The sequence below is a fragment of the Lissotriton helveticus genome, chromosome 8 (assembly GCF_964261635.1).
Source record: "Lissotriton helveticus chromosome 8, aLisHel1.1, whole genome shotgun sequence".
Classification (NCBI taxonomy): Eukaryota; Metazoa; Chordata; class Amphibia; order Caudata; family Salamandridae; genus Lissotriton; species Lissotriton helveticus.
Window position 1 is genome coordinate 1,177,701,687 of NC_136069.1, and position 21,919 is coordinate 1,177,723,605.

A 21,919-nucleotide genomic window follows, 5' to 3' on the forward strand; every position below is an offset into this window, starting at 1 on the left:
AAAAAGGTCCCCACCCTAGGCAAGACATACAGCATATCATATTTAAAACAGAAGCTGGTAGCTCTGTGGCATCTCTGAATGCCCCATTTGCAAAGTAAAGGTCTGTGCCAATACCATCTCTGCTTTTCAAAGTGCTAACAAATGGCTAACATGCCCAACACATTCTCAAGCACCACAGCCAACTCTTCAATTGATCACTTTCCTTTTAAGATTGATGTGATTTCTATTTAACTCGTGTATTAGGATTTGAAGAAAACATAAGCAAATTGACTTGTCTCTTTTTGCTTTTTGCAGTTGCAGTTACAAACTATTGATGCATACCTCTCTGTATTTGAAAGAGGAGGGGTGCCCCTTTCACACCATCTCCTATTTAGGAATCAAAAGGGATTGCAAAAAAAATGCATTTAAGTCTTAAAATGGCGTTTGCGCATTAAGAAAAGCTCTTTTGTGGTGGCAAAGATTTGTGAATTGGGCCCAAAGTTCTTAAGTGTGCCTTTTATCTGCAACCTTAAACAGTCACAAGCTTTATATGAGAAGCCGTGTTTGCTACAATTTGTTTCAAATGTTGCACTATAACCTTGCATGGGTCTGACTCATACAGTGAGAAGGTTTGAATATTTTCCTGAATTTTCCAGGAAAAAGAGTCAGGCCAAAACTAAAGGATGGCAGAAATGTTGTTTTATTTCTGCCATCCTTTACCTATGACTTTGGTATTTTTCCTGGATTGTTTAATTTTTTGCCTGCCCTAATGATTTGTCAACTGCAGTACTCTTGAGAAGGTCGGGGTGGCTGAAGTATTTTTCTTAAAGTGGGACGCTCAGGAAAAGGTTACAGGAAAAGGTATTGGGAAGAAGATATTGTAATGGCTACATAACTGATTTAAAACATGGGACCTTGGTTTTAATCCCAGCTCCGACACTTGAATAAAATTATATGATTATGGTTAGTCCCTCTTGTGCCTAAAACACACAAATACATAAAATGTAATGCAATTGTAAACATGTGAAATATAATTGTACAATTGAAAATGTGTAAAATCACAATCCTGTATCTGTCTCAGTGTTTACAGTGCTCTGTAGCTCTGTCACCCGGGCGCGCTATATAATACCAGCAGATGCATACACTGATATATTGTATTTGATGATCTTAAATTCTCTAGTTTGAACAGCAGTACTGAAGATGTTAATTGGTTTGACTGTTTTTCAGGTAGCTCTTTGTTTCTCCCAAAGACTTAGAACGCCTCTAGAATGTCTGTGGAGGGTGTAATCTGCGAGGCAGAACCCAAATAATAATGACATTACTTTATTAGGATATTCTAGAAACCTCAATGTCATTTCTATAGTTAGTGTTTGCATTAATGGGTGAATCTTTTTTTTGTTTTCATTTTTTTTTTTACTAGGATTTTTTTCTTCACAGATTTCAATAAGCAGATTATGGCATTGCAGTACAATTAATCATGTGTCTCTGCAACAGCCATGCAGACAACTGGTTGAATAGAACAAACAAATCTGAATAGGAGAATAATTGTACAGCTTTGAAAAGGAGAGGAGATAATGAGTGTAGGGAGAGATAGCAAATGAGCTTGTAGTAGGAGTAAGAGAAGTTGATGTGTATGTGGAGAGTGCTATAGTCAAGGAAAAAGCATAGCCAAGACAAGTTGTAGTACAATCCATCAAGGAGGTATGTCTCATAGGGATGGGTTATGAGCGAGTTACTACTTGTACATAGGATAGTTGCCTTCTTTATGTGGGTTAGGTGTTCAAGGTGTTTGGATTTCTGCATTTATATGTCAAGGTACTTCCATAGTTGGCATGATGCCAGAGAGTCAAAGTTCCTATTCTAGACAGTGTTTTTTAACAGGAACCTTGAATTCATTTGCCTTTTTGAACAAGTACTTAAAATTCGTTCACTACAAATACTGTGTTTTGTGTGCAGAATTTCTTGCATCTACTTTCACAAACTACGACCTTGGTGAATTCGGAAGAGACTGGAAAATGTGCATTACAAATGTGAATGCCATGATACGTGGCATACGCTGTGAAACCAAACGTGACTTGGTAAGTAAAAGAGGGATGCAAAATATGTTTTAGCTCCATTGCAATTTGTATTCTGACTTCACTTTCTGTTTGTATTTTAGCATTCAGTTGTGGCTGTGAAATTTTCATATAGTTCTTCATTGTTTCTTCAGTTAATGTTATCCGTTTGCAGACGCAACTGCCCAAAAATGAACTTCTGGGAAAGTTGCACGAGCTGTCTCTTGCGAGACCTTTTTATTTTTGTAACCGGAACCTTAGAGACTATAGTTTACAGTGGTGGGCTTCAAAACCTACTTAACTTGAGAGCATTTAAAAACTTAGTGTGCATGCACTGTTGTGAGGGATTCCTCTTTATCAGACTTCTCGATCCCCGACTGTGAAGTGGCGATGAAGCTGTAAGTTACGATGGCGTCATTCATAGCTCTAGTAACTCCATGCATTCACTGTAAAATACTTTAGTGGCGCAGTGTGCTCAAGCTTTAGGAGGATTCAGTGTTGATGTTGCCACAGGTTATTGAACAAGAAGACTTTCTTAGTGGAACACCATTTTGCGAATCCCAAGCTTCAGTTCACAGTCAGGGAAGACCTCTCCATACAGGAATAAGAAACACACCTTACATGTCTCCATACAGGAAAAATTGACTGTGATATAAGTGAAGGCAGGGTTCTTAGTTGTGAGGTCATTCCAGACACACCTTCATGGCAGCGCCATGCTGGTTCACACAGACAACATGACAATGATCTCTTACATTCACAAACTGGCCAGCACACATTAACTAAAACTGTCAACTCTTGCACAGTAAATGTGGCACTGGGCTCTCATAAGCAACCTGTTCCTGTTTGCAGAACATCTAAGAGTCTGTAACTTTTAAAGTCCTGACTTTCAATTTACCCGGACATTAGTGTATCAGGGAAGATTTGCAACCCTTCTTCACCAAGTTTAGAAGAATATCTACTAGCATGTGTTTGTTTCGAAAAAATTTGGTTGCTGGTTGTTAGAGGAGCTGGTAATTCTATTGTTGTTTTCTTTGCACAAGAAGATGATGGTACATTTAGTTTATTTACCCTTTGATAAGAAGATATAATTCTCTACCTTCTGTAGGAGGTGATTAGCCCATGAACAATGCAAAATAGGGGGTTTCATTATCAAACCATATAAATCATTGCTTTTCTATCCATTGTCATTCTAGCCTTTATGAAACTAAAGCATCAATGACTTACATATTTGAGAAAGCATCAAGAACGTATTCCAAGAAGTATAGATTTCGTTCCAAATGTACACCTTCTTCATCCTAAAACTTAACCAGGAATGTCACAGCCCCTTTCAACTAGGTGTTTCCATCATTTACCATGCCAACTGTTAGGATGGTGTGGTGGGCGATGACTCTTCCATCTTTGCATCTTTATATCCCAGATAACTGGGTTGGAGATGTCATCAAAGAAGGATAGTCTCTCATGTTATCCAAAGAAGAAACTCCATTGAAAAGCTTGGGGCGCCCGACGCTGAATTAGCACCCTGCACCCAGCCGCTCCGCTGCCGCTGGTGGTGTATGTTTGGTGGTGCTTTGTGAGCCTTCTGTGCTGGTCCTAACCCCCTAAGCTTGGCGTCTGCAAATTATCTTTTTACCTGAAAGCTGCGTGGCTCCAGGCACCCCCTGCCTCCATTGAAACACATAGGGCCAAATTATGAATTTGACCTCGGCACCCAGCAGTCCCTCTCCCGCTGGTGGTGCAGTTTTGGTACTCACCTGACCCTTGCCCCGTGCTGACTTTTGGTCCCGAAGACTGGAACTGTAAGTGTGATATTTACCTATTTAACCACAATATTGTTTTCCCCATAAGATAACATTAGACTGTGCAGAAATCGTTCCAAGTGTCGATTTCTGAAAGTGAAAAATGTTATATTTAAAAACATACTTACCTTCATGCGAAGATATTGGTCTTAAAATAAAATACAAACAAAGCTTATTTTTCTAAAATTGGTGTGGATCTCCTTATTGAGTCATGTATCCATTATTGGTCAATGTTGTGCAATAAATGTCTTACACTCCTCTGTTTTAGGCCTAAGGCTGTTCACTCACTCTACCACTAAGAGAGCACTTTGGGTTTTACATTGAGCCCTGTACACTTTTGGGGAACCCCTGGACTCTGTGAACGGTAGAACCACCTAGTAGTAATACCATATACAGAGCCAACATCCTACAGAATGTTTAATAAAGTTGAGAATACAATAACTGTAATAGTATGTGGTGGTACAATTGAAACGAAGTAATATGTCATAGAACATACAATGTATTGCAAGTTAATGCACTGAAAGACTGGCAGATTAAGATGTCCACACCTAACAGTCTGAATCTAAAGAGGGTGGAGAGAAGCAAAGTCCTCCAAATGTTTGGTCTGCATGTCGTATTAAAAACCTTGTAGAAGGTTACACCCAGCTCCTTTACACCAGACACTGTATTGAGCTGGGCAAGCCTAATGCATTTCATAGTAGCCATTTTATGTAGCCTAACTTGCCCAAAAGGCACTCAAGTGTAGGACGAAACCTAGAAACCATTGCCAACCTCCCCCAGGGAATATGGGTCAGCACATTTGAATAGCTGCTTATGTTATGTTTTTTTTTTTTTTTTTTTTTTATTGATGTAAGATGTTGTTTGCACCGTCTATCACATAGAAAGAAACACAGTGGAGTCGCCTACAACCCCATCGGGCCGGCAGCATGGATTCACAACAGAGAAAGATGATGTTAGTTGTACACAGCCCATCAGCCGACATCCAGCGGACCGGCGGCGTGTTATCTGCTAAATCACAAATCGTCGTCAGTGCCATAGTCACTTACATACTCGTTAGTGGACTTATATTTTCACTTTTTTTTTTTTCCTGAACAGAACTGAAAATAACCATATACTACCCAACTTGTAACTCTCCATTCGCTTCCAATAATCTGCATCACAGCATCCTCACCCCTCAGTACCAATACTATACATTAGTTCGTTCTTAGTCGCACCTTCAGGTTTGTACATTATTCAGTGTCCGCCTCCGAATCCGACGTGCCACGATTCAGTAAATATGCACGCAGGAACCCCCAATAGTCCCTAGGTCTAGATCCGATCGGCAACTCCTCCTCGTATGTATTTAATGTGTCTCGACAATAAACCATGTCTTCAATCCAGCGTTTCACCTCCGGGTTCCTCCTGCTGTTCCAGTGGAGGGATACCCTTCTCTTGGCTAGCAGTAGTGCCACAACACAGAATTTGCGTTTCAAAGCTCTAAGTTGTGGAACAATACCCAACAGACAGACTTTCACTTCACATAGCAAGGAAACTCCGAGCATTTCATTCAAAACTTGCATTACCTGTTCCCAGTATCCTGCCACTTTGCGACAGTGCCATGCCAGATGCATGAAGTCTGCTTCGTCTTGGTTACATCTGCAGCATTTTGAATCGTCCCTTAAGCCGTATTTAAACAGTCGCTGAGGCGTGTGGTACACTTGATGTAAATATTTGTAGTGTATGATTTTCAGGTTACCGTTTGGCGTCAACATGCCAGTAAGCATACATGAGGATTCCCATTCCGCGTCTGTTAGAGGTTCTACCAGCCCCGCGTTCCATTTTTCCCTGGCCTTGTTTGTGTTACCCCCTACCGCACCCTGCATGCTTGCGTACAGTTTAGATACCATGTGAGACGCTGTGGGTGTAGTGATGAGTAGTTGCAAGGGTTCAAGAGTTTTTGGCTCTTCTGGGTGTGTGGGGTAGTGTTCCCGAAGTGCCCTTTGTAGCCTATAATAATTAAAGCTAAATAGCGGGGACGGGTTACTGATGTATTGCAATTTGTCCAGGGTCTGGAATTCACCATTTGTATACAGATCACCCAGTGTGTCCATGCCAGCCCGTTTAAACAGATCCATGCCAATTTGCTCTTGCGTGACCGAAAGGGCCGGGTGTTGTGCTAGTGGAAGCCTTGGCGCGTATAATGGTAGGCTGTCTGCCGCCTTCCCCATCAATCTCCACGCCTCCGTGGTCGCATTAACCGGATTTATATCGTGGTCGTGTAGCCTAGGGCGTTTATGTGTCAGTATGCTGGCTAACGGTATCGGGTCCGCATCGCCCGCTTCAACAGCCACATGTGTCAGAAAGGGAACATCGTGGTACCAGAAGTGCGCAAATTGCGCTTGAGCGCATAAGTAGTACAGGTAGAAGTCTGGGACCTTGAAAACCCCCTTAGCATATGGCAGTGTCATGGTGCGCAGTTCTATCCTTGCCTGTTTCCCTGCCCAAAGCAAACTAAGTACCAACGTATTGATGTTACGAAATACTGCAGCTGGGGGTTTGATGGGAATATTGTTAAATAAATACAGGAACTTCGGTAGAAGTACCATTTTTACAATCGCGGCCCTGTCCGCCAATGACAAGGGAAGTCTATTCCATCTCTTAATTTTGTCTTCAAGGGCCGCTATAGTACGCCCATAATTCGTCCGGATGACCAACTCCGGGTCTCTGTGAAACCATATACCCAGATATTTCGTTGGTTCCTCCTGCCATTCCAGCGGGTAGTCTAATTGTGTTGGGCGTGTGCTGTCCGTCAGCGATAGGATGAGAGATTTACCCCAATTTATCTGCAGTCCGGACTTTTGACCAAATTTTATGTATTCCCTCAAGAGCGGATTCAAATGCTGTTCAGGATTTTTTACATACAACACCATGTCATCTGCATAAAGCGAGATGTGTATGGGCCGGGATGGCATTTGAAGCGCTGAGTAGTGATGGTGTTGCCGGATTTTACAGGCCAGCGGCTCTAATATCAATGCAAATAGCATCGGTGATAACGGGCAACCTTGCCTAGTTCCCCGGCCTATGTGAATGGGTTCCGAAACGTACCTGTTCACTCTGATTCGCGCAGTTAGGTTAGTGTACAGCATTGATATCCATCCTAGAAAGATCATCGGGAATCCCATACGTACTAGTACTGCCTGAATGAAAGACCAGCCAATAGTGTCAAACGCCTTTGCAGCGTCAAGCAACACTGCCACAGCCTTCGTCTCAGGAGCCAGATAGTGTGCTAGTGCAAACAGTGTGCGGGTGTTATGTGAGGTGGACCTATCGGGGATGAATCCGGATTGGTCGGGCCTTATTAACAAGGGCATAAGCGGTTTTAGCCTATCAGCCAACAGACTAGCTATTATTTTTGTGTCCACATTTAATAATGAAAGAGGGCGGTACGAGTCACATTTGTCTTCGTCCTTGCCCGGTTTTAGCAGTGTGATGAGTAAGGCCTCCCTCATGGACGCCGGCAGTGTCTGGGCCTCATGCGCCGCCCCATACAGACGCACCAAGTGTGGAGCTAATAAGTCAGCATACTTTTTATAAAATTCCGTTACAAAGCCATCAGGCCCCGGCGCCTTGTTATTTGGCAAACGTTGAATAGCGTCCGTAACTTCTTCCACCGTTATCGGGCGTTCTAAATATCGCCTATGCCCATCCGCTAGCCATGCCAGTTCAACATCCGCCATGTAAGCCAGTAAATCAGCCTGTGATGGCGACGAGCGTGCCTTGTAAAGCGCGCCATATGTTTGCATAAACTCTGTCAATATCCCCTTAACATCGGTAATCACCTCCCCGGAGTCAGTGCAAATGGACGTAATATTTTGCATTGGTTTACCTGAGCATATTTTAGCAGCCAGTTCCCTGCCCGGCCTGCCCCCTTCACCATACCTCCTGGCAGTTGCCCTTCTAGACACATATTGAAGTTCATCTGTTGCGAATTTAGAGTGTTCTATCAGCAGCGCTTGAATGTCCCCCAGCACCTTTGCATCCCCTGTCTGGGTGTATGTCTGTTCCAGTGCGTGAATGGCCTGCTCTTGTGTGTGCAATTGCCGTCGGATATCTTTCAGGATGCCTGAGGACGTACTGATACAAACTCCCCTAATTGTGGCCTTAAAAGCCTCCCACAGCAAACCCGGGTCCTCAGTTGATGGGCCGTTTATGTCAAAATAGTCTACTATTGCCTTATGTATGGTGGTGTCATATACAGGGTCTCGCAGCGCAGCAGCATTGAAGCGCCATGTGAAGGGTGGTGGGTCATACTGCGGGATACCGACTTCCAGCATCACCGGACTGTGATCGGACAATGTTCGTGGTAAGTGTTTAACATCCACAACCCATGATAAAACTTCACGTGTACCCAGCCAGTAGTCCAGCCTGGACCAGCTGTTATTTGCCGCGTTAATGTGTGTCGCCGTTGTGACCCCTGGGTTACGCACCCTCCACATATCTACCATATGTAGGTCATCCATAGCGTCCTGTAGCATCGACCTAGCCTTCCCATGTTGTTCCAGTGTATGTGCCGCCCTGTCTAGATTGTCCTGTAGTGTAACATTGAAATCGCCTCCCCATATTATGTGATCTAACTGTAGGTCAGCAACAGCGTGCCACACATTACCGAAAAAACCCGGATCATCTGTATTAGAGCCATACGTATTAACCAGCAGCATCTTCTGCCGTCTAACCGAGCCTGCCACAACAACACTTCTCCCATCTGTATCCCTGTGTACACCTGTGATCTCAAAATTAGTCCCTTTCTTTATTAAGATGCTCACCCCCCTAGAGTAAGACGAGTAGCTCGAGCTGGTGATGGATTCCGCCCATTTAGTACCCAATGTGGATGTGCTGTTATGTGCCAAGTGTGTTTCCTGTAAGAAAACAATGTTAACGTTCAAGCGGTCAAAATATGCAAACAATCGCCGAATTTTTTTCGGGTTGCCTAGACCTCGCACATTCCAAGTGAGGAACCTCAACGTATTAAGCTTCGACATTACTTTTGACATACATACTGGCAGTTTAACCCCTTCGACGCTCATGACGAGCTGGGCTCGTCATGCAGTAGCCTCCTGCTACGCTCATGACGAGCCCAGCTCGTCATGTAAAGTGCATCTGCTGCTTTTCCAGCACAGGGGAAAAATCCCCATAGCGTTCAAGGTGTTAAGATCATATCACTAGGGAGGAGCAGTAGCCCTCTTAGGTACAACGCAGTTACTAAGCATTGGGGCGTAGTATGCCAGATCCATGACAGTGCAGAGCTGTGAAATTTAAAACCTGCATGGCTGTGTATGGTCAAGGAGATCGCCATGCTTCTCAGATACAGATTTCGTAGCTTTTTAACCTCCGTTTCCCTCTCCCTCCCCCCTCCCACTTTAGCACCCAAACTTTGCCAAAGCCATCCCCTAATAAACAGTAACCTCATTTGAGAACTTGGTTTGGGGCGCACCCTCCTAGGGGTGTCACCAGGGTCACACATCTCCATCCACAAAGTGGACGTGGACAGACGCTTATTTCGCCTTTAATGACGTTCGCTTATTAATTCACCCCTCCACCCGTCATCAAGAAACTTGTATAGTTTACAGTCTAACCCAGAACAGCAAACTCCTTTGTAGCTCAGGCCAATAGTTCGGCAGAAGTTCGAGTCAGTACCAAGAAGAAGGACCGCCCCGATGGCCTGCCAGTGTAGGACTACCCAGAACACAATTGTATGCTAGGGTGTATGGCATACCCCTGATCCCGGCAGCCTGTTACCCACCCTCTGGAAATCGCCGGCACCTCGGGTACTCACTGCGCGTATGTCCAACTCAGGCCGTGCTGCTGTACACGATAGTTCAAGTGGCATGTCTCTGTATGAATCTACATTTTCTAACTTGAGTCTTGCGCCAGCTTGGTGTAACTCGGCGGGTCGATACCTCTAGTTCCGGTAGTTGGACAACCATTCCAATCTCGCGGCTCGTCCAGGGAGATCACGTATAAATCGCAGCACCCTCCTTCATTCCACATCACTCGTTGAGTCCGTTCTTTCCTGCGCTTTTCGACGCTTCCCTTGTTGTTTGATGAATTCATGTGCAGCCTGCACCGTCTGCAGAATAACAGGTTTACCCACGTTCGTGATTTTGAGCTTCGCGGGGTACAGCATCGCGTACTCCAGACCCAGATCCCTCAATTTCTTCTTTACTGGTGCAAATTCTTTCTGCGCCAGTTGGACCGCCATGGTGTGATCAGGATAAAACTCCAGAGTGTTCCCTTGATGTGTGATTTTGCCCATGTCTCTGGCGAGCCTTAGTACAGTGTCTCTGTCTCTGTAATTAAGCACACGGGCTATGATCATTCGTGGGGTCGCTCCCGACTTCGGAACAGGTGCCAGAGAGCGGTGAGCTCGTTCAATCAGAAACATCGGGGAGAGTTTGTCAGCGCCGAATATGTCCTTCAGGAGCGTTTCGATATATGTTTCCATTCTCCCAGTGTTGGTGGATTCCGGCAGGCCAGAAATTCGGAGGTTGTTCCGCCTGGACCTGGCTTCTTGATCTTCCACCCTAGCGCGCAGGGTTTCCACCGTCTTCTCCAATCCCCCGCATTTCTTCGATGTAGTTTTATGCTCGTCCTCCACTTTGGAAATCCTCTGTTCCGCCTCAACAATCCGCTCGTCGTGTTTCTCTATCTTGGCCGCCATGTTGTCCACTCTTTGCACCACGCTGTCAAGTTTGCGATTCATTTCCTGCAGGCTCTGCTGGATTGCTCTGAGAACCGACTCCATGCCTGACCCCTCTGCCACGTCTCCTTCGCCTTCTACTTCTGGGGTGGGTACCGTAGTTTTCTGCTGCTTTTTCGATTCAAATGGGAGCCTGGTTTGTTGTTTCTCCGGCTTCCCCATGGCCCAGTGCGACAGAGGTGAGGTAAGTGCGGTCGTCTCCGGGCTACCTGCTGGTGACGCGCCGGCTGCTAGTGTAGCTTGGGCAGCCGGTTGCTTGGTTCCCCACCTTGGGGTACGCCTATTCATCAGCCTTAACAGCCGCTGGGAGCGTCGTTATTTGTGCAGCAGGTCTGGCGGCCGCCTGGCGTAAGATCTCATGCATGTGTGGTGATACTAGCGCTGTATAATGCCCATTTCCTGGCTTTCATTGGTCTAGAATCGTAGTTGTGGGCCATCACAGGTGTGCATTACATGTCCATGTGGCATTGGGATAGGGTCCGCGCGCCGCCGTGCACTAGGCTCTAGATACCGCTTTCCTCGAGCGCACAGCGTTGCAGGCGTGCATAAATGGGGGTCGCGGGATAGTTGCCGCTTTCGTGGTTATTACCGCAAGTCACACTCACTGTGCGTCACTCTCCAAGCTGTTTTTTCGCTACCTCTTGCGGTCAGTGACTCTGTCTCTCCTATTCCGTGGGCGGCCGTTGCTGCCTTTCAGGTGCGTTCCAGCGCCTCCGCCATCTTGCCTCAGCTGGAACGCACAGTGAAAGTCACCGTTACCCACTACTCGGACCGACCGTCTTCGGTCTGCAGCCGCACTTCGTACCTGGTGTCACCAGTCCGCTCATCCAACCTCATTCGGCCGCCACAGCCGCCGCAACTCCGCACTCAGCGCTAATGTTGACAGGCGCCAGGCGCGGCCATTTTGTGCCGTCTCGGTAGTCCTCCGACTCCGCGCCGATTTCTTGCCGTTTTGCCAGTGGTCAGTCACCTAAGGGCCATATCTGTGTCGGCCACACATTCCGATGCCGAATGCTGTCTGTTTCGCAGCTGTAGCGGCGGGCTAAAGGGGTGATAGGGCGTCCGCAGTCGCGTCCATCCGGCGGAGCTGTCACATCAGCCAGCCATCCCGCAGTGCGCCCTCTAGCGCCCCCCTGCTTATGTTATGTTTAATTCCCTATACATATTGTGAAAATGAGCGGTGTCTCCCTGATGGCAGAGGGAGAAACAGCAGGTGCTAAAGGGTAGCTTACCCACAGGTACCCTCTCTGAACGCACTGTGTACAATAAAATAAAATAAATTGTAGCCGTTTTTGCTAGTTCTGAAAAAAAATGCTTCCCTCTCCTTCTCTCCATGATTATTTGTCCCTGCATGATTTGAAATTATTAAATCCAATGTGTGTTATATTTTAAATGGCGTAAGCAAGCTAACTGCATATTGTACTGAGCGGGTTTGTTTAGAGTTTCCTTCCTAAGATAACACATCACATTTTTTCCTCAGATTGGTCACTAGATTTTACTGTACTCAATAGATCGTAAGTGTTTTTGCCACTTATGCACTTCAAAGGCTAACATGAGAATTCAGTATATGGAAATTGGAGCATGGGTGAGGTCGAGAATTGTTTCCTGACTGTTTGAAACGTTCTCTTAGGGACAGTCGTTATTGACCAAATAAGGCATTTTCCCTGATCAATACACTCCTATGAAGGCTGTGGAGGGTGTAGTAGCAAGTTGTGGCTTTAAAACATTTTAATGGGAAAGTTGGAGCTTTTCAGTATTTTGTTTAATTTCTGAAAGGTGAAGCGTTATGCTAGACTAGCATATTGCTGTCTTTTTTGCTTTTAATACTTGTTCTATTTTTGTTGGCACATACCAATGCTATATTTGAAGTCCATCCTAAATTTTGTTTCATGTACTTGAACTGCTCCCACACTTCAAGTTAAGGATATCGTACTCTCCATTTCATACTCCTTCACATTTATATAGTGTTTTAAGATTTGCACTTTTATATGTTGCTTATTTTATGTATATATTCTTTATGGATTTCCCAAATTTTGAAAAATGTTTCTAACCAGCCACGGACGCTCAGAGAAGGTGCTGTGGGCCCCTAAGGGTTCTTGTATCTGCTTGATTAGATTAAAGTTCAGCCCTTACTTTTTTGACTGGATTTGATAAGTCAAAAGCTTTTGCAACATATCTTCAAAGTTTGGTGCCCATCTATTGGAGGGAAAACCATTCCAGAGCTCAGCCCACAATTTCAGAGGACCTTTCCTTTAAGTTTTGAGTCAATAACAGATAATAATTTGTCTAAGCTGTACATCGGCATTTATTGCAAAATAATATTCTCTTAGAACTCCAGAATTATCTCAGTGGCCCTTGCTTCCAATACCTTTATTAAAATAACACTCAAAGGAATGCAATGGTACTTACCACAAAGCAAGGTTATCAGACACCCACCAATAACTTTCCATCTGATTTCACTAGGTATGTTCTCAGATGGTCTATCATGTCAGCTCTAGAAAGGAAAGCTTATGCATCATGCATATCTCTATGTACGGATGATGATGTTGAGGAGCACCCAGGGCTGCAGTTTCAATTTTGAATATAAAATCTTTAAATAACTAAATATGGTTTCTAATTAAATATGTTTTCAAGGTTGTTTAGGGATTCTGAATATGGTACTCTATTATCAAGCGTAATGGACCAGGGAATACCCTGGTGCTTCTGTGATACTCTTAAAACATGTACTTGACTATGTTTTCTACTTGTAGGGCTTTAGCGAAGGGACGAAAAACAGTGCGGATGAGCCTCAATCTTCAATTTGTGTGGACTCGGACAACTATGAAGATGACGATGTCGTTTCCCCAGTCTCACAGACTGCAGCAAGCTCATCAGAAGTAAGACCTCCCAACCCACCACTAAATAATGTGGCACAAGAAGGAGTTCCAAATGCATCACCAAGTAAACCTCAGTCTGCAGAACCAATGGGTATGTCAGCAGCTGATCAAATAGTAGTAGCAAATGTAGTATTTTTAATGATTATTTTGTAATTCTCCTGAAGGCAAACGTATAACTTTCCGAAGCGAACAAAGTTTGTTAGCATTAATATCACTTTGTGAATTGGGCTTAAGACTTTGATGTAAGTTGCATGCTACATGGATTGTCTCTTGTATAATAGATGTTTTTAGTTACCCTTATTCTAACACACAAAAGTGGTGTTTCAGGAACAATAAAGTGTTAAAAAGGCTTTGAGGGCCCAAATGTAGGAAAGGGTTAAAAGTTGATCGAGAGATCATTTCAAATCCTAGATTCTAAATCCTAAGCACCAGAAGTACAAGTACACAATTGCTTCTACCTATGCAAAGTGTTGGAGGCAACTTTAGGCATTATAAGATTAGTGCACTTGTCAAAGGTGTTTCTCGCAAAGACTCCCATGGCAGTCTGATTCCTTCTACTAGACTATAGCGGTCAAAAAAGAGTGCATTTGTCCTGTTCAGAGTTTATAGCCAGATATACTCTCTAAATTGGGCAGACGGGACATCAGACAATTTTTCCACTACACTCTAAAATCACTGTCTCCAGAAGCTCCTCTAGCAGGCTAGTTATGCTTCACTATGCTGGTTCAAGTTCAAGTTCAGGTATTTATAAAGCGCACTACTCACCCAGAGGGTCTCAAGGCGCTGGAGGGAGGGGTTTACTTTTTATCGAATAGCCATGTTTTCAGTTCTTTTCTGAAGGAGATGTGATTCTGAGTAAGGCGGAGGTGGGTGGGGAGTGAGTTCCAGGTCTTGGCAGCTAGGAAGGAGAAGGATCTGCCACCCATGGTGGTTTTTCGGATGCGTGGGACTGCGGCGAGGGCTTGATTGGATGATCTTAGTTGGCGGGTGGGATAGTAGAAGGACAGTCGGGTGTTGAGGCATTCGGGTCCTAGATTATAAAGGGACTTGTGTGCGTGGGTAAGAAGGCGGAAAGTAATTCTTTTGTTGACGGGAAGCCAGTGGAGGTTTTTTAAGTGACCGGTGATGTGCTCTTGGCGCGGGATGTCTAATATGAGTCTCGCTGATGCGTTTTGGATGCGCTGGAGTTTTTTCTGCAATTTTGTTGTAATTCCGGCGTAGAGTGTGTTGCCATAGTCCAGTCGACTCGTGACCAGTGCATGGGTGACAGTCTTTCTTGTTTCGAGGGGGATCCAGCGGAAGATCTTTTTGAGAATGCGAAGGACGTTGAAGCAGGAGGACGATACGGCGTTGACTTGTCTGGACATTGAGAGGTAGGAGTCTAGAATGAAGCCAAGGTTACGTGCATGGTCTGTGGGTGTGGGCGCAGATCCCAAAGCGGAAGGCCACCAGGAGTCGTCCCAAGCTGAGGGGGAGGATCCTAGGATGAGCACCTCCGTCTTGTCTGAGTTGAGTTTTAGGCGGCTCTGTTTCATCCATTCGGCTACTTCTTTCATACCTTCGTGAAGGTTGTTTTTGGCGGTGTTGGGGTCTTTGGTGAGGGAAAGGATTAGCTGGGTGTCGTCGGCGTAGGAGATGATGTTGAGGTTGTGTTGACGTGCGATGGAGGCGAGGGGACTCATGTAGACGTTGAAGAGGGTGGGACTGAGTGAGGAGCCTTGAGGTACGCCGCAGATGACTTCGGTGGGCTCTGAGTAGAATGGGGGGAGTCGGACTCTCTGTGTTCTCCCGGCTAGGAATGAGATGATCCAGTCCAAGGCTTTTCCTTGTATGCCGATGTTGTTGAGGCGTTGTATGAGGGTGCTGTGACAGACAGTGTCGAAGGCGGCGGAGAGGTCGAGTAGAATGAGGGCCACTGTTTCACCGTTGTCCAGGAGTGTTCGGATGTCGTCGGTCGCCGCAATGAGGGCGGTTTCGGTGCTGTGTTTGGCTCGAAAGCCGTTCTGTGAGGGATCCAGGGAGTTGTTGGATTCAAGGAAGGCTGCTAGTTGGCTATTGACGGCTTTCTCGATGACTTTGGCCGGGAAAGGGAGTAGGGAAATGGGTCGGTAGTTTTTCAGATCTGAGGGGTCTGCTGTTGGTTTTTTCAGAAGGGCGCTGAGTTCGGCGTGTTTCCATATTTCTGGAAAGGTGGCGGAGTCGAAGGAGCCGTTGATGACATCGCGGAGTTGGGGAGCGATGATGGAGTCAGCTTTGTTGAAGATGAAGTGGGGGCAGGGGTCAGAAGGTGAGCCAGAGTGGATTGAGTTCATGAGGCGAATGGTGTCTTCAATGGTGATTGGGTTCCAGGAGTTGAGGTAGTTAGTTGGAGGGGTGGGATCTGAAGTGGGTGGGGTGAGTTGGTCATTGGGAGTATTCTTGAAGCTGTTGTGGATGTCGGCAATTTTGTTGTAGAAGAAGGAGGATAGCGCATCGCAGAGGTCTTGGGAGTTAGTGATGTCGTTGGATGCTGCGGGAGGGTTGGTGAATTCTTTGACGATATTGAAGAGTTCCTTGCTGTTAAGAGAATTGTTGTCGAGACGGTTCTTAAGTGCTGATTTCTTGGCGGATCGGATCAGTTGGTGGTATTTGCGGGTGGCTGTCTTGAGGGAGTCCATGTTGTGTGAAGTTGGTTCTTTTCTCCAATTCTTCTCCAGGGTGCGGCATGTCTTCTTGGATTTTTTAAGGTCATCATTGAACCAGGGAGCTTTTTTGCTGGATGATTTCGACTGGTGTTTTTTCAGGGGTGCTAGTTCGTCCGCACTGTGGGTAATCCATTGCCTGAGGTTGGTGGTCGCTAGGTCTGGGTCCGTTGCCAGGGTGGGAATGTTTTGGCTGAGTGATGTGAGGAGTTGTTCGGTGGAGATTTTGTTCCATTTTCTTCGGGGAATGGGTTGTAGACGGTTGTGGGTCAGGGTTGTTTTGTAGCTGAAGTGAACACAGCTATGATCCGTCCAGTGGAGGGCTGTAGTATGATCGAAGGAGATGTGCTTGCTGGAGGTGAAGATAGGGCGAGCGTGTGTCCGGCTATGTGAGTGGGGGTGTCAACAAGTTGTTTGAGTCCGAGATTGGACAGGTTGTCCAGAAGGGTGGTGGTGTTGTTGTCGTGAATGTTGTCAAGGTGGTAGTTGAGGTCTGGTGCAGAGATCTCCTCCCTTCACTGGTCTCCTTGCCAATTAACCAACGCGCCCATATATAATCTTCTAGGAAGTCCGATATTCAACACATAAATGAAGAAATGTGCATTCAGGAAAGCTTGTGCCTTTCTTCCCCTAAAGTTGAATCAGGTTGGCCAGTGCAGGCTCCCAGCCCTCCAGCAGCCTTTTTTCAATCTCTTTATGTCTTCCACAAATGCCAGCTTATTATGAACAGATCACGGGATTCAACTAGGACACACCTGTAAGAAACCTGCATGGTATATTCTGCGGTTACATACAGGTGTCAGCACAGGCACACACCTCCTTGTCCACAGCCTCCACTTCTTGATTCAATGGGGGCCTCATTCTGTTATTGTCCCTTCACAACTTCCCAACACCAGTGTATAGCCTCAGATTTACCGGAGCTTCTTGTAGATAATCAGATAGGACTTAAATGAAACAATGGATTTTGCTGGCAACTAGCCTAAAGGTCTTGAGAACTGAAATACAGAAATCTACTCCCTGAACCAAATAGCAAATGCACTCCTGCCTTTTTTACACCTTTTAAACAACACTCATACACAGCATCTCCATTGCCTTATTTGAATATTACAAAGGATTTCACCAACACAAGAAATCCAGATACTCACTCTCTAACCAGAAGGATTTACAAGAATTACCTTGATCAAGCTTGCAAACTGAAATTCCTATGCTGATGCTCTGTTCTATGAATGTGAAGAACTATGTTGACATTTGGTGCACGTAATGAGAATTCAGAGGTTCAGAATATTCAGATGTTTCAGTGATTTTATTGGTGACCACAAACATTCGGTAATCATTTTCACAACCTTTAATGATATTTGCAGATATACCCCATTCAACTCAAAACATGATAAAACCAAGATTACCAGTGGTGTGCCATGATTAAAGCATGCATAGCAATGATTTGTCTGTGAACATTATATTAGGGCAGACCTCTTTGGGCAGCATGCATAGTGCCTGCACCAGAATTACTAGGTGGGCAACAATGGTTGAGGTGTGGTGCAGCGGCCAGGGCGGCTGACTCCGGAACACGGGAGCTCACGGTTCGGGCGCCGGCGTCAGATTAGCCCAGCACCTTGTGACTGGGCAATAGCTCGCTTAATCTTCCCGGTGGCCCCCAGCGCCGGGACATGTCTCCGGTGGTAGCTGTACACTTTACAAATGCTGGTATTTCATATTTCATTTCATCTAGCACTGAGATATCAGTCAAAGCCCCACTGGGTTTGGCTGGTGCCAGGAAAGAGCATTTAGCATCCTGTCAAATGCTCTTCTTCTAATCTAGTTGTCTGTGTCTAACCAGTAGCCCGGGTGACTTGAGAAATTAGTTAGCTACCAGCAATCCCTCCTTTATGTTCCTCTTTGGTTTTATGTCAGGATATCATTGAAAAAAATATCATCTGACACATATGTTGTGTCCTAAATGTCATTTGCAGAAATATTGTTCTGTTGGGTGTAGATTTACTGTTAACTCCAAAGGGGCAATATTTTTGTAAACAAATTTAGGACAGTATTTTTGTTAGGCCGTATTTAGTCCACGATCAGGTGCTATGCCCCCTCTCAGCTGAGCCCAGTGTCCCTTTTGGCTGCATGCGAGGTCTGATAGTCGACACAGTGTCGAGATGGCAGGCTTCCGCCAAACAGGTCTTTTCTCTGGCCGGCCCTAACATCTCTTCAGTAGCGTACCTTGGTTCCTAATTTTACTCTGCCATGCTCAAATTCCTCTCATTGTCACCACTCCCATCTCCTCCATTTTAACTCCTCCTCTCCCTTCCTACTCCTCATCCATCACCTTACCTGCTTCCTTCCTACCTACTAGTCAGACGTCTATGCTCAACTGCCAGTGCGGCACTATTGCTCCGACCCCGGAGATACTGAAGCATGGGCCTCTAATATGACCTATGTATCTACAATGAATATCATACTGAGTGTGCTAACATCAACCAGAGATTACATTAGTGGCCACCCCATGCAACATTACCAGTACTGGTCACTCAGTGCATCAGCCATGGTTGCCAGCAGTACTTTGAAGAAGACGTTATCAATTTGGAATGGCATCTCTAACTGGTTAATACATGATAGCCAAAGCTGCAATGCCCCTGGCATGAAAGTAATAACATTAGTAATACGTTAGCCCGTTGCCTTATGATTTATCACTCAAATATCACCTTTAAATATGTTTTTGAAATGCAACCATTTTTCTTCAAAAGTACCAGTTCTTGAAAATACACACATTTTCATCACAAATGCACGCTTTTCAATTTTGGGATTCATATGTGAATTTGACCAAGTAAAAGTGTCTAATGTAGTAGATGAGTTGCACACAGGAGAGCTACTTCCAGGTAGTTGGGGAGCTACCAGTAGCTCATGAGCTACTCCTTGGAGAAACCTGTACTAGAATGTTGCTGCTGTAAACCACTTCATACACAGGGTTTCTTCCTGATTCCCAACTTTGTTGTCCCCACCTTTTATCGCCCCTGGTTTCCCTTTCCCGACTTTCATGCCACCCCCAATTTTTAAGGTAACCTCAGAATTGTGTAGCGTGCTCTTCAATAATCAACTTTGAGTAACTATTGTGTTGTGCTAATTGGTATTATGTATTTTGAACGCTGGCCACGTACTCTGTTCCTCCAGTGTTTCATTTTCAAACTCAGATCAATTATTACTAATTAATGCTATTACTTTCATATATTCCAGTGTTTTTTGTACCAACATAGGGCAGCCCTTTTGCAAGGCACTAAACTTGACTTCCACGTACAAACAGATTTTTCAACGTATTTAATGTATTTTTTAAGATATTATGTCAACTCGTAATTCTACGTCTCCAGAAACAACGATTGGTTGTGGATCAGGTGTTTTTATCTGTACCAAACACACACTGTGACCCGTGGTAAGCTTTTTCAGATAGGTGCAAAAATGGTCGAAGTATGTACAGTGTTTAAGTGAAAGCAAGCCGGAAAGCTCCCCATACACTAAAGGCAATTATTTCCAGGCCTTTTGCAGTAATTTGGCGCCACCACTTGTTGGTGCCTTAAGGCTGCAGCCTACTTTGCCTTATGGAAATCCCAGCTCTGGACACATCAAACTCTGATCCTGTAGTCTTAGGCTTGTGTTTTCTGAACTACATGCATTCATGACAAAAAAAGAATAGGAGTAGCTTCGGCTGCCAACTACTTTGTACAAGTATGTGTCCCACAACTAAGCTGTGCTACTTTTGGATCTCTTTCAAAAGACGGTTGCGCCTGTGCTCAAAACTGTTTCAAGGAAAGCTGCCTGAGATGAGGTGCTATGGGTTCGTAGTTGCACCGTTGTAGAAACGCATTTTTTCTGCAGTGAAACGGCACTATGGGGCACATGCATCAATATTGCTTTTTGCGATTCCTTAATTGCGAAAAATTAGGAATCGCAATGAAGGAATTGCAAACTGCAATGCATCAAGAAATCGCTAAAAAAATAGCCATTTCTTAAAATTCCTTAATTGCAATTCTCTAATTGGGAATCACAATTAAGGAATACCTCCCCATTCATTCCTATGGGCCTAGAGGCCCATAAGAATGAATGGGAAGACATTCTCAATTTGTGATTCTCAATTAGAGAATCGCAAATTGAGAATGCAATTTCAAGGGTGCAGGGCTGTCCAAAGGACACCCTGTGGCATCCCTGAAATCTCCCTATAAGTACATCTTGCACACACACATGCCCCAATGGCATGTGTGTGTAAAATTGAACTTTAAAAAATGCACTTTAGTGCATTTTTCAAAGTTTTCGCAAATTACCATGAAGGTCAACTTCATGGTAATTTGCTCCCCTTATTAGCGAAATCGCAAATCTTTTAAGTTTGATGCATTGCATTTAAGGAATCTCAATTTGAGATTCCTTAAATGCATTCAAAATTTTAAAAATCACAATTTTGCGATTTCTTAAATTGTGAAAAGTACAAAAATGATGATGCATCCCAAAAGTGGAAATTGCATTCGCAAACGGCCGAATTTTGCGATTCACACCATTTGCGAATGCAATTTACAATGATGCATGTGCCCCTTAGTTATCCCTTCTATTTCTAGGGACAGTTAATCAACTAAACAAAAACAAAGAAAAGAACCTAAACATAGAAGACCATGGGGTAAGACTCCAGCATTATATTTGTAGAAAGGTCCACCTATGTATGTTTTCATAACATCTATACCGTGGTCTCATAAAGACAATGATCGTAAACTCCTTGATGCACACTTAAAAGTGAGTTCTGTCACTCTGTTATCTGCATCCTGGAATGCAGAAGACTAAAATGCGTAGTTGAGGAAAGTTGAATTTTACAAATCAAAAAAGAAAAGCCGAAAACTAGAGTAAAATCAGCTGGACAGCACATACAGTTTGGGGCCATTAAGTGCAGAGAAAAAGTTTTATTTGTCTAGAAGGCATTCTAGTATGTTTTGTTTGATGTCAGCTGAGGTTTTGAGCTCTATTGCGACAACATTCACGGGATGGCCCCTTTAACAGCACAAATGGAAAGACAGCAAAACAACACCAGTATAATGGCAAGAGATTGGCACAGTGTTGTCATTGCATGCAGTTTGTGACGATGACTCATGTTTGTAAGTTTGATGTATTAGGAGTTTGCAGCATTCATGGTAAAGGTATTGTATGCTATACTTACTTTTGTGTCGGCCTTCTTCAGTACTGGGCTTCTTTTTCCAAGGAACCTTCATACTTTGGCTTGTGACATTGTCAATCACATCTCAGGTCAGACGACAATAGTATTTTTGTCACCGTTTTTTAATTGGCTGTTCTCATATGTCCTTCTGCCTCCACTGGGGCGCACATGGAACTATTTTATAGACTGAGAGCAGTCCAGCCTGTACTGGAGAGCAAGTGCTGACGAGCATGTGACTTTGAGAAACAAGCATTGACAAAGAATTTTGAACCCTAAAGTATTATATAAAAGCTGTGATGCAAAGGGGAGAGGAGTTGGCCAAACGGCTAGGGCGGTCGACCTTGAATCTGGGGAACTAGGTTCGAGTCTCAGCAATGACGCTGAACATCCTGTGATTCTAGGCAAATCACTTAAACTCACCGTGCCTAACAAAAATGAATATATCCTCATGTAACGCAACTGGTGCTATGTAAAGCGCTCTGATACCCGATACCTTCGGGTCAAGTTCGCGCTATATACATCTCCATAATTTTTTTTATTAATTGAAAACAAAAAAATCAAAAAATTGTTTTCTCATTATGATGCATTGATAAGGCAAAGCATGAAATGTGC

General features: G+C 44.5%; 1 protein-coding gene across 4 annotated transcripts in view; it reads left to right on the plus strand.

Annotated features, from left to right (window-relative positions):
- BEND2 (BEN domain containing 2) overlaps positions 1-21,919 on the plus strand; it is a 279,920-nt gene that overhangs the window by 191,735 nt on the left and 66,266 nt on the right. For all 4 annotated transcript variants that reach the window (XM_078656148.1, XM_078656147.1, XM_078656150.1 and 1 more), the window contains 2 exons: positions 1,936-2,057; positions 13,316-13,532. In XM_078656148.1, coding sequence (XP_078512274.1) covers positions 1,936-2,057; positions 13,316-13,532 — 339 coding nt within the window. The remainder of the gene's footprint in view (positions 1-1,935; positions 2,058-13,315; positions 13,533-21,919) is intronic.